Raw genomic sequence first — 12,752 nt, 5'->3', positions numbered from 1 at the left:
CAGTCTTCTACAAACTCTGTGTTTTATCACTTGTGATACAAGACTGATACAGGACATAAATAAGTAACGTGGGTAGTATCGGATTTTCTCTTGTAAATTTCTTATTCATCATAATTGCAGTGGCCGAAGGATAGAGTCAAACCTGTATAAATTTTATGTGTTTGTACTTGATTATTTTTTCTTCTGCTACTATTGAATTTGGGTGTTTAATTCCTAATACATACAAGTTAAAACCATGGAAGAATCGAGCAAGTCTACCACAGCAGAAAAAAGGACCCTTTAAGTTCCCATAAACTGACTCCAAAAATCAAAGAGCTTCATTAATTGGTGAGACGAAGGCCATCACAACATTAATGAAACTGCCATTAAGACAACCCTTGATTATTCATTATAGATGCAACAAAAAAAATCTGCAAAAACCAAGATGACAATCCCCAACCAGGCTTGTGGATTCTTGCATCATCCAGCAACAAAAGCATATTCTTAGATGGTAAGACCTACCGATCTAACATATCTAAGCCCCAAAACACGAGAGAGAAAAATACATCAAGTTGCCACTCCGTATCTGATACTCTGATTGATTAAGCTGGAGGCTTGAGAATCTTTTTCAAGTTGTGAGTACTTCCCAGATGAGCTCTGGGTCGAACGAGGGCATTTTGGCCAACGAACAGTCTTCGAAATCATTGTGATGACCCACTGAGGCAACCTGATAAGAATCGTCTGAGACGCTTGGAGAGGAGTCTGATTCCTTGGACCAACAGGCTCCCGCCGGTAGAGCATGGTGATGCCAACCCGTGGCAAGACTTGACGATGAAGGGGGCTCCATAGGTCTTTCCTCTCTCTCGCTGCTGGAGCTGGAGGAGCAATTGCTCCCTGTTCGAACGGTGGGAGCACTGGACGATGCTTTGCCCTTTTCCTTTCTCAATTTCCGGCAAATTGCCTGAATTTTCGTGTCGACGGCCGCCCGCAAGGCAGCCAGCCTCGCGCTGTCGGCAAAACTGGATTTGGTTCCGTCTTTCAGCTCGGGAAAATTTAAACGAGCGTATTCGCCGCGTAGCTTGTAGGCCGCACGGTCGTACGCGTACGCGGCTGTTTCCGCGGTCTCGTACGTGCCCAGCCACACTCTCATGCGGTTTTGAGGGAGTCTGATCTCCGCTACCCACTTGCCCCAGTGTCTCTGCCTCACGCCCCTGTACAGCTTCTTTCTACTCGTATTTGTGCTCTTGTCGGTACACATACTGTCGTACATACGATCAGAGGAGGTTGTTCCACTCAGTAATGGCGTTCGGCTACCCCTGTTTTGGTCGCTGAACCTCTGAAGGAGATCTCTCTGAAGGAGATAGACGGAGGAGCCAATTGGCTCCGGGAAGTGTACCACACCGGCTTCTGGTCTGGGTGCCGGGTGGAGAGAGAAGATCATGTCCAAAGCGCCCGTCCCTCCCGTGGTTAGGATTTCAGACAGGGAAGACCGGATGTCAAGGTTGTTGGAGAAAGAGAACGGCGAGGTGGTGTCTTGGCTTCCGGACATGATTGCCGGTGCTTTTTTCCGGTCGTTCAAAGCGTCCTTGTGGACAACGAAGGGAAACAGAAACAAAATCCGAGTAATTTGAAAACGACTGAAGAAAACTCCGTGAGGGAACAGGAGAATAAAAAAACTGTCCGGTTATCCTTCTGCGAACAAAGGGAAGGATAATAAAGCACAAAAACACACAGAGGAATTTCAGTCTAAGAAGAAAATCGTCTAAATCTAACAAAACGAAGGAAATTGTAAGGAACGAGAAAAGAAATGAAACAAGAGACTCTAATGCGGTAGGAAAACTGTTAATTTCGATGGACAGATTGAACAAAAGCCCAATCGTTCAAGTACAAATCTTGCCAAGAAGACGGAGACTTCACAGAGAGAGACGATTGGTGTCGAAACCGGGAATGTCACCCAGAAGCCAAAGATTTCGAGAAAAGCAGCGCAAATGAAGCGGAAATACGAGAATTGGTGCATGAAATCATCATCCGCCGAGGAGTTCGTAAAGAGGAGATTCGAAAAGAAATCTTTTCGGGAAGAAAGGTTCTTGAATCTTGAGATTTTCCTCCGTCTTCCCTCCATGAGCTCTCAGCACTCATTTATAGCGAAAGGCAGGCTGAAATCTCTCTTCCCAAATAACCCCCGAAGGCACCTCACTGTCGCAGATCAACAGGCGCATTGTAGTAAAACAAAATATTTTTGGGTGCTCCTTTGTAATTTATTTAATTTAAAAATATAAAGTAAATACCCAGGGCATTGTAGTAAAACAACAGGCGCAGGCTAGGTAGAAACGGACACGGGAAGCGGGAACAAGGGGCAGGTTGGCCGGTTCGGTCCGCGTATCTTCAGCGTCGGATTTTGTGGTGGAGCTCGTTGTCAACTGACTCCCGGGTCCGTACCCCTTTCGCCTTTACTATCCGTGTTAAAAAGTCATTTTTCTCCTTGCCTACACCCAGCTGTGAACAGTGATCACATACTTCGTATTAAATTTAGACGCCACGTTTCTGCTTCGCTGGTTAATAATCAATCCATCATATTTTTGGACGTACTTTTGCTTTTATTTTTTTGCCTTCGGCTTGGCCTCCCACAGCTCATCAGTCGGGAGTAGTAGTTCTAACGTAATCGTGTTCGTGTGTATAAATTGACACGTATGAATAAAATTTCCCATATATACTTGTATTTAATGTGGTTTACTACTCGGGTCAGAGATGGGTTTAAATATCTAAACCCAACCCGAAATCTGACCTGAAACCTATTGTAACCCATCCCTGCTTAATCTATATAAAAATCATTATATTATATAAATATAAATAATAGAATTATCTTAAAAAAATAAATAAATAATTTTTTAAATATATATTTGCATTCGATTGAATTATGATGTCACATGAACGTAAGAGTCGATCAAAGGTGAGGAAGGATGACACGTGTATATGTGACGGCTACGAAGGATGGTATCAACAACTAACCAACCAACGGATGATTGAATTCAAGGCTTCTTTCCTCGTACTCAAATCAGAAAGGTAACCGTCACATCCGTTGTGGGTCCACGCGTCAAAAAATAAAATAATCACGATCCCATGCGGGCAGGGGTCGGACCCCTTCTAACCCAATGTGAACAAATTTCTACTTTTCTTCCTCTTGACCAAAAAGTCGGCCCCTTGGTACTTGGTGTCGAGTGACGACTCTGATGACCCCATCAATCTTGCATTTTTTAAGTAAAATATTTATTTATTTTATGTAATAATATTTTTATTTAAAGATGGAATTATTATTATTTTAAAAATGGAGCAAAAGTTATAATTTATATAAAATTTCAATTAATTTTTTTTTTCTTTTCATGAAGCCTCGTTTTGTCACCCACATTTACATCTTACGAGAAAAGAAAATTTTACCCTTGAAGTGTTCGAGGGAAGGTATATTATAATTGCATAGCACACCTACCCTTGCTTTAAAGTTGTGGTTGGAATACAAATAGTGGAGAGAAAACTAAAGAGGTTTATTTTCTCTTGTTTGTATGCCCATAAAAAATGAGATAAAAATGTAGTTTCTCTTGGATATACGTGAAAAGTAAAAAAAAAAAAAATATATATATATATATATATATTTTAAAATTTTGATGTTTTCTCTAAATTTTATTATTATTTTTCTCTCCAAATTCTATCATTATGTTAGAGAAATTTTATTAAATAAGAGATAAAAGCCCTGTTAGTGAGTAGCGTAAATTGTTATTATTGAATAGAAAGCTTCAAGTTAAGATGAATCAAATGGAAAAGGGGTTTGTAGTTAAGGCTTCCCTGTCACCTTCCAAATCTTGAGGAATGAATCACTTAAAACGACCCTCTTACATTAAATTTTGTGATTAGATTGAGACAAATGATCCTAATAAAATGTGCTTCAAGTGCCCAAACATGTTTCACTAACCACACTTAATTGGATAAAATTTTGCTAATCGCGGTTTACTTAAGTGCCAAACGCTGGCATATGCCAAAAAACAGGTGAAATGGAAGAGGAATAAAAAAGGCTTGTGTTGGAAGCATGTGAAACAAGTCAGGATGACAGCGCAGGGGAGCGCGTGGTCCTACCGGGCTCGATGGGTCATGAGCAACAACTATCAACATTTCCCGACAGGAGCAGCGTTTGCTCGCACATGACACGCCACCCCCACCCCCACGAAACAAGTGACATTCTTATCTAATTTCCACCTCTGGCGTGACTCCTGCTTTTCTACATTTCATTAAAATCTCATGTCACCGGAGAATTTTTTTTTCTTTTTTGGCTAAAAAATGGGAGTAATTTTTTTAAACCATTTTTATTTAGGAAAATACTGCTTATTATAACAATTACTATGTGTATAATCAATCACAACATAGGATTAAGGAGGAGTTAAATTTTATGAAATAGAGCTCATAAACACTATTTCTATTTATCTGAATTTTTATAATTATCCTTTTTAAGAAAATTAATTAAATTTCTTTTTTCTTGTGCGAGATGTCGTCGACTGATTGGATTGGCGAGCCGCAGCCTTTAATGGGTGCTCCCATCACTACTACCTTTATGGAATCAATGCAGTGCTGCCATGTCCGATGACCCGGTCCGCCTTTGACAATCTCTCCACGGGCGTCCGAGTGGTCGACTGAGGTCGGTTTGAAGCCTCGCTCCTCCACATCGTGGGCCTCGTCTGGGCCCTTCCTCCGAAAAAGCTCTCCATTGGACTTTTCTCTGCCTCTAGAGACTCGTTTCCTGGCTGGTCAGTATCCATCTCGGTCGATGCAGCCGCAACCGTCCCCAAAGTCAAAAAGTTTACAGTTTGTTTTGTAGCGACAGCTGACACATGGTACGCGTTGCGGGCCCCATTGTGGTGATAATGAGACTGACTCGGTCTGTTTAGCTGAAAATGTCGGCAAATTCGGAAATTTTCGGAAATTTTTGGAAATTTTAAACTTTTGTTTGGAGTTCGTTGGGTCGTATCTTTACGAGAATAGAGGAGAAAGCTTCTGTCCTGTTTTGGGGATGGGGCCCATCGTCGGGGGAAGATTTTGACTTGGTCAATTATTTCAATGTCGTAAAATTTTAAGTTTTTGTTTCTAATAAGAATTTGAGTCTAGTTTTATCCTGATTGGGTGGTTCATGGTGTGACGGGTGAAATGATGGCTATTAGAATCTCTCTGATCCAACCCTAGAGTTGCCCTTCTCTTCCGTTTTTAACCATGGGGTGGGGATTTAAAAGAGAGAACAACGGAAGCACACGTAAACATATCTCTTCTCAAAGAGAAAAATTAGGAGTGAGTTGATTCTTCAGGCTTCAAACGCCACCACCCCTTTAATTTTTATTACTATTAGTGATGATACTGTTACCACTAAAATATAACTATAGTATGTTATGAATGCATAAATAAATAAGTATAAATATAATGTAAGTTCTATATACTATATAGTTATATCATTATAATTAAAGCATGATAATTAAATAATATTATTAACTCAAACATATTAGTTATAAATCTAATGATTAACTCTAAATAATTAATTTATTGGTGTTATGTAGCTTCATGATGGTGTCTCCAAAGGTTATGAAATTGAGTTGATTTAATCAAGGGAATTTAATTAACCTATTTTGTAACCTAAATCAAGATATGATTTGACTGCATTAGATCCAGTTTGCTCGAATCATTGAAGTGAGACCCATCGAAGTAGAGCTTTCATATGATATAATATTGAATTGAGAAAATCTTGCAATTTGTACATTACCCAAGTTCAAATCAGAGTTGACTTGATTATAGCATGGTATCGTATCAAGACCCCGGTGCATCGATATGGCTTAGGAATTAATGTCGTCGTTAAAAAAAAAAAAAAAAAACTAGAACATCAATTTGAATAGAAAAAAGTGGCACAAAAAGAAATATTTTCCGCAAAAATTAAGAAACACTAACAATATTTCCGAGAGAAGAGCCAAAATGCTTCTCACTCATCAGAATTGTCAATTACATCGACGTTAGGCCTCTCACCATGAAGTAGCATAAATACAAATATGGCCATCATTCCTTGAGAAAGCTCAATAAAAATAATGGCAATCTCAGAAAAATTGGCAGAAACCTAAAATCTAAAGGGAAGTTTCTAACACTAGCATACCGCTATGTAATTTTCTCTTATTTCTAGTGGTCTAATTTGTATAGGCGTACTCACATGCATGCACACACAAGGTCTTAATTTCAGAATGAATTGCTGGCAGAAAAGTTTCTTCCCCACTTTGCTAGGCGCAATAAGAATGACATAACCTCGGATGGGTCACGGAGCGAGAAGGAAGCTTTGGTATCCCTGGGGATCGAAGATACAATAATAGGAAATCCCTGCCCTCTTCTTTCCAGGACCTATTAGTGCAGAAAAATAAGTAAAAAATTGACTCCACAACGAAACTCACTTTTTCGCATCTGGAGTTTTGTAACTCCATTAGAAAATGCAGAAGAAAGAAAAACTCTTCTTCTTGACCTTGAAAGAACAAAACAAGAACACCACTAGATTCTCACCTTGAATGCGTCTTCATCTGTTTGGTCATCCCCTAAATAAAACGGGAGGATATCTGTGTCTGTTCCAAAACCTAGAGTATCAAGTAGATACTCAAGAGCACAACCCTTATCCCACTTTATGCATGGGCGAATCTCCATCACCTGAAAATAAAATGCATACTTTCTATGTGAAGAGAAGAAAGGTTCTTGTACAAATCTTGAGATTTTATGAGTTGCATCTCAGCTTGAAACGGTGATCAAGGCCGTCCACTCATGTAAGAGTCACATGAGTGGACTGATCTAATTGTCTTCTTATCTTGAGAAACCTCTCAGCAGACCCCATGAGAGTTCTAAAGAACGGATGCATGTAATGAATAAAGAACTAATGCCCAGTTAATATCTCAAGATTTCTTCATGTTGTTTTATGAAACTTCAGCTACACAGTCTTGAACTTTTGTTAACACAGAGGAGTGTGTTTAGAGAAATGAACTAGTATCAAATAGAAATTATGAAGAATGATCTACCTTTCTTCCCCATGTCAAGCGAAAGTTGGGATAGTCTTTGAGTACATCTTTGACTTGCTCCTCCAATATAATCCAGTCCTGCGTGTCGGAAAAATGTTTCAGTCACGCATAATACTCCTTGACCTCAAGGCCATAAAAGAAATGCAACAGAGGAGGATCCTCTTTACCTCTCTATTAACTCGTCGGAAGTGTACGGACAAACAGAATTTGTTATTTTCAATCAGTACCCCACGTATTTTCATGGTTCTTTCATCCAACGCTCTATATATCTATAGAAAACTATTAAACAAAATTAACCAACTGGAATATATTGTAGTCTTTAACTAATACTACTTAGCTACTACTGCTACCTCCTCTATCTTCGGAAGGAACTCTTTGGCAGGCTGGAAGAGAACTTCTTCATTACCTAGCTGCAAGAGAAGAAAATTCCAGCTTAGAAAACAAAAAGAGCTTGAGCAATATAATGCTAAAATGTTAAAAAATTCAAAATCCCTATTTCTCTGGCAAGTCACGAATTAACCCAACGTCACAAGGTCATTGTATTCCTAGGCCAAATGCTTAAGATATTGTAGGCAACTAAGAGAACCGTGAACAGTGAATGCCACTCACACCCTAATAAACATGTGCTTTCATCGATTTCGTAAATCAGGGAAGCAGTTTACAGTTAAAAGACATGACAGAAAGCGGGAACAGTCAACTGTTTGGTTAATTAATACTTGCTTCTCTTCCTCCTAACCGTATCGATCAATTGGTTTTCTCTAGCACTTTACCACTTTCCTCGAGAAAGAAAGACTTAAAACAAATTGCACTTTCTTATTAGCAGGCCACTAGACGATTTTTCAACTTCCTATGACAAAAGCACTAAGCAATGGACCACGAATGCCGTACCCAGCAGCTGACCTTCGTATCACTGTTGCCACAATTGTTCGGGTGTTCAGAAGGAACCATTATATCCATTCCATGGCTTCCAACATAGTACACATCTTGCAGCTGTACAAAGTCGTAAACCTGCACAGATTACAGTGAGTATTATTCTATCGTGTTCGTAGTTTACAAACAATAACTTCAGCCAATCTCGATTCACTGACCTTATCACGGCACCGTCCGCTAATAATAGCCGTCGGAAAGTGTTCTGCGACATCGCGAACGGCCGAACGCATCTAGAGGTAAAGCAAAGTTTAGTTACAAGTTGCAATTATGAAAGAATGAATTTGTAGTTTGTGTTCACTAAATTTTTTTATAATTTTAATGTACAGTTACAGACCATAAAAAGATCAACCTCCAGCTATACTCGCACTGGAAACATACTACAGTGACAAAGAAATTAAGGTATCATGGTTGTCTGAATTTACCGCTTCGGACATGAAGGCTAGGTCCGGCTCATCTACTATTGGCGACAGGGTCCCGTCATAGTCTAAGAAAACGGCAATCCGTTTTTTTTTAGCTCCGCTCATCATCTGGTCAAACATCTTCAATGCCGAAGGATGCTTCATCTGTATAATCAACAGAAACTCGTTTCACAAGCCCATTTTCTTGATAGGCATTTTAAACCATTGAGCTAGATCTTCCATAGCCAACTTCTTTGCTTTGGATGGGTCATAAAGAAAGAAAAGCCCAGTAACTTCAATGACTAGTTTGCGCCTACCCAGCCGACATGATAAAAGACTTGGATAAGGGGATATAATTCAGCAGACAAATAGTTATGCAGCATGGTTTTGATTGGTCAAATGTAGATAGAATTTTGAGGTGCCTATCCTCTGATAGTATAATTGCTTCTGAGTGAGATGGTAATTAACCGAATGGGATTTTATGAGAATGGTAAAAATACTCATTTACACGAGTAACCAATAAGAGAATGTTATAGTGTTTTTGACATTTAAATACTTAAAAGCAACAATTTAAACGGTTGTTTTTTAAACTGTTTAAATTAAAAAAGGCATTTTATTGGCTACTCATCTAAATGAGTATTTTGAAATATACATGAAATCCGGGCCTACCATTAATACCATTCATTCACACTGACCACACAAACGAATGACCCTAGTACCAGGGACTGAAACGTGCTACAGGAAACCTTCATCTAATTTGTCTCTATCAGAATACAATTTGAGAAACCATGAATCTGGAGAGACTGTGTACAAAGTTAAAACCCATAGGCACTGTGAGTGACTTTTCTAGGAAATGTTGGAAAGACATTTCTAAGTAGAAATATGTTTCCAATGACCATTGGTACCTCATATTTCTTGGAAACATTTTTCGAATTGGAAATCCTTACCACAAAAATCATATAATTTCAGGTAAGATTTTTCAGCCAAGATGGGCAAGAAAACCATATGGAAATTTTTTGAATGAGTATTTAGCAATTGATATTGTAATATTTTCAACACAAGGAAATTTTGTATTTGATATTTTATTTTACTGAAAATTTATCAGATAAGTATGGTAATGTATAAGATTGATTATTAATTTCCATTTAATTTGCCTTAGAAATTTCTAAATTTTTTCATGTAATTTCCTAGTAAGTCACTAATAGGATTTTACCTCAAGGTTTCTAGGAAATATGTATCCTATAAAAATTATTTTTAGCTTTTCCTAGAATATAAATTTTTAACCAAAGGCACTAACGTGGCCTTAAGGTTGGATATAGTACAAAATTTTGAACTATTTGGAAAAGCAGGAATTGATAGTTAACATGAATTACTAAATAAAAAATTCTTCAAATTGTGAGATAAAGTGATGACAGTTTTCTAATTCTTCTTTCTAAAATCTCATTGTAATTCCATTAAGACAAGCTTTAAGCATACCCTTATTTTTCTATTAGGGTACTCCACTAAAAACCTTCTGTACATATCTCAAAAAACACTGTGGAGCACCACAAGATGGCAAGATGACCGTGCACTGGATGTCCAACAACTCTACTGTGAATTTTTTTGGAGAAAAACAGCAAAAACAAACTTGTTTCCTCCTTGCAAAACCAGAAGAAGCTATTGTCATAGTTCATGTGCATAATTTAGGCATGCATAGATATGTGCAGAATTATTTGTAGTAAAGCTGCAAAACAAACAGTCTATAGGGGGTCGCCATAGAGATGAACGAATGAAGAAATCTGTGTCAGAATTATAAGAGGATGGAATATGAGGTGTGTCAATCCCTTATAGTGATCTTCCTCCAGTCGCAGGAAACGAAAACTTACCGTCCATGTATGGTAGGCTCCACCTTCTCTACTGGCGTCAATCGTGTCGGGGCGCTGACATTCTATAGTTTCATGCAAATCACAACACTTTGGTAGCTTCGTGAGAGTGAACCTCTCCATTTTCTCACCGCACCATGATTTGGAAATTGCCTCGAGCTTCTGGTGGTAGGCCCGCATCCGCTGAAACCCCATTGACAGCATATGCTGGGAAAGGTAGTAAGTATAGAGTGAATTGCCATTCAATAAAAAAGGACTAGGGCACTGAGATGGATAGAGAATATTATTGTTGCATTTACTAGTGGTTCTTGTGAGATTATGAAAAACAAAAAAACAAGTGATCATCTATGGCTATTGATAACTCCAAAAACGAGATCCGTACATTTCAAACAAGAAACAAGAAGGAATTGTGATAAAAATTCCCAATTGAACTGTTAATTGTTACGATCAGATACGAACCAAGGAGACATATCGAAGTCAAGAAGATAGTCTACATGAAGGCTTCCAATGCCCTCATCATAAGCTGATTTTATTGTTTCCTTAGAGTCCCGGTGATAATGGAAAAATCCATGTCCATATCAACATAATAGAGAACTAAAGAACAACAATACAGAAATAACTGCCTCCAATAACAATTTCCGATTGGAGTCACGACCATGGTATTAAGTAACTGAAATGAGAGTTCATCAAAAGAATCTGAAGTGAACAGTGCATGCTTCAGGGTTCATTAACTCGCCGGATAGATCCTCAAAGCAAATTTTGCATATTATGTTTTTAAAGCATATCTTATTATTTTCCCGTAAACTAGATGCACTCCCTAATTAAGCACATGAAATAGACCTTCATGAACTTTATAACAGAAAATTACATTAAGAATAATAAGAAAAAATAAATTCTCTCTTTAATAAAGAGCGAAAAGAATAAGGTTATCACCATCCAAAAGGGCACGGGATTTTTTCGGCACATTGTTGAGAAAGCAAAGTCCAGAAGAGCAGACTTCTTGTATGTCACTACATAAATCATAAAGGAGCCAACAAAGCATGGAAAAATATCCATTTGAGTGGTAAAATAGCAATCCCTAACCGATTCGTGCCGAGCGGAAGACAATTAATTTTTCCCACAGAAATATAAAGGAACTTTCAGAAATGTCTACCAGCAAGATTATGCTGTACGATTCGTGACCCTTTTGAGAAGGTCATGCGAGTTCTTATTCACCCTCACTGTTGGCGGTGAAAAACTGAGGAAGAAGTAGTTGGTTAAAAATACTTGGGACAGATTATATCCGTGAGTAAGGGAACATACTTGAGTGAGATTCGACTAAGAGCAACGAGATATGACTTCCTTCTTCTTGCTCAAGCGTCTGTAGTAGGTTAATCTCTCTCAATAACTTCCCAACCAAGAAGACTACAAGTCTCCGTGTTAGATGAGGGAAAGGTGAACATAAAATATGGGACTCCGTAAAGTTCAATGGGAAGTCGAGCCCTGCCCAAGTGGCGATGTCCTCCAGCGAGCCCCATGAAGGTCAGACGTTCAGAATTAGAAAAAAATTAATATTATCATCGTGTGAGAACTCGTTAGCAGCATGGCTGGAACTCTCTAACCAAAAAAGCACACAAAGCACGGCCCCAAGCAACTCCAAATTTCAAGGAAATTTTGACAACCAGAAAAAAAATGGATTGGAAAAGTAACAGTATAAGCGTATGTCGATGTTTCCCTAGATTCTGGGTTCGAGGCAGCTTTCCAAGGTCCCTCCCTCAGGATTTGCTAGATTAGTCGATGATTGATATGTGGTCTGCCTCCAACTGGTCTAGCTACATGCCCTGCCTAACTAAAATAAATTTTACAGTCGATCGCTGACCTCCCACGGGTCGTAGCCCCTAGCTCATTAGCGATTAGCAATAGGTGGTTCAGCTCTTATCGTTGAGTAGCAGCACTTCCAAAATAAGATGTAGCTATCTGGTCCTGTTGAGCCCTTTTAGGACATGTTAATGGTCAAATCTCGACTAGAAACTTCTTCAACCAGAACTAATAAAAGAGTCATCTACTGTCGGCCGCTGACTATTAAATCCTATTCATCAAGTTTTGGGGTTCTTAAGAACTACGTTTCTAGGTTCATAACATCAGAGATTAGCCCACTTTGCACAGATTTAGTCTGAATCCCCAGTCAAGTGAGTGGTGCCTCATAATGTGCTGTTTGTGCGAAGAGGGAGAATAAAATGAAGAGTCATTGTCTCTTTTTGCTGGTGATTGGAGATAGTTCCAATGACAAGCGCTTGTTCAAAGGACACCAAATTGAAAACACAAATAGACAAATTTTATTCGGGAGTCCCAATTATAATATCTAATAAGTCAGAGATTGTGACTAGACAAAAATTGTCTGTTTCGCGGTAGTCTTAGTAAAGTTGAAATCAGATGACTCTGCTGACATTGACCTCAGCTAAAACTTGATTAGGCTCTAACTGAATAAATTATATGATGCATGGTCATACCATCTTTACTCTAGATTAATACCA

The 12,752-nt window shown here is 38.7% G+C and overlaps 2 protein-coding genes across 2 annotated transcripts; both read right to left on the bottom strand.

Moving 5' to 3' along the window:
• Positions 1 to 294: 294 nt before the first annotated feature.
• On the bottom strand, positions 295 to 2,071 carry LOC137956211 (ethylene-responsive transcription factor ERF061-like). The gene has a single exon (XM_068803597.1). The coding sequence runs from the start codon at positions 1,526 to 1,528 to the stop codon at positions 608 to 610; it is 921 nt and encodes a 306-aa protein (XP_068659698.1). The 5' UTR covers positions 1,529 to 2,071; the 3' UTR covers positions 295 to 607.
• A 4,160-nt stretch (positions 2,072 to 6,231) lies between these two features.
• Positions 6,232 to 10,434, bottom strand: LOC137948334 (probable trehalose-phosphate phosphatase C). The gene is made up of 9 exons (XM_068794432.1): positions 10,243 to 10,434; positions 8,402 to 8,542; positions 8,138 to 8,209; positions 7,938 to 8,057; positions 7,400 to 7,459; positions 7,217 to 7,318; positions 7,050 to 7,127; positions 6,547 to 6,687; positions 6,232 to 6,390 (listed from the first exon to the last, which is right to left on the bottom strand). The coding sequence occupies exons 1-9, from the start codon at positions 10,432 to 10,434 to the stop codon at positions 6,232 to 6,234; spliced, it is 1,065 nt and encodes a 354-aa protein (XP_068650533.1).
• Positions 10,435 to 12,752: the final 2,318 nt, after the last annotated feature.

The sequence above is a fragment of the Aristolochia californica genome, unplaced genomic scaffold, assembly GCF_029961685.1.
Source record: "Aristolochia californica isolate CCGP_79_NKW_82.1479 unplaced genomic scaffold, dmAriCali1.0.hap1 SCAF_1, whole genome shotgun sequence".
NCBI lineage: Eukaryota > Viridiplantae > Streptophyta > Magnoliopsida > Piperales > Aristolochiaceae > Aristolochia > Aristolochia californica.
The sequence above is the reverse complement of the archived record's forward strand: the minus strand, read 5'-3'. Positions and strand labels throughout refer to the sequence as shown.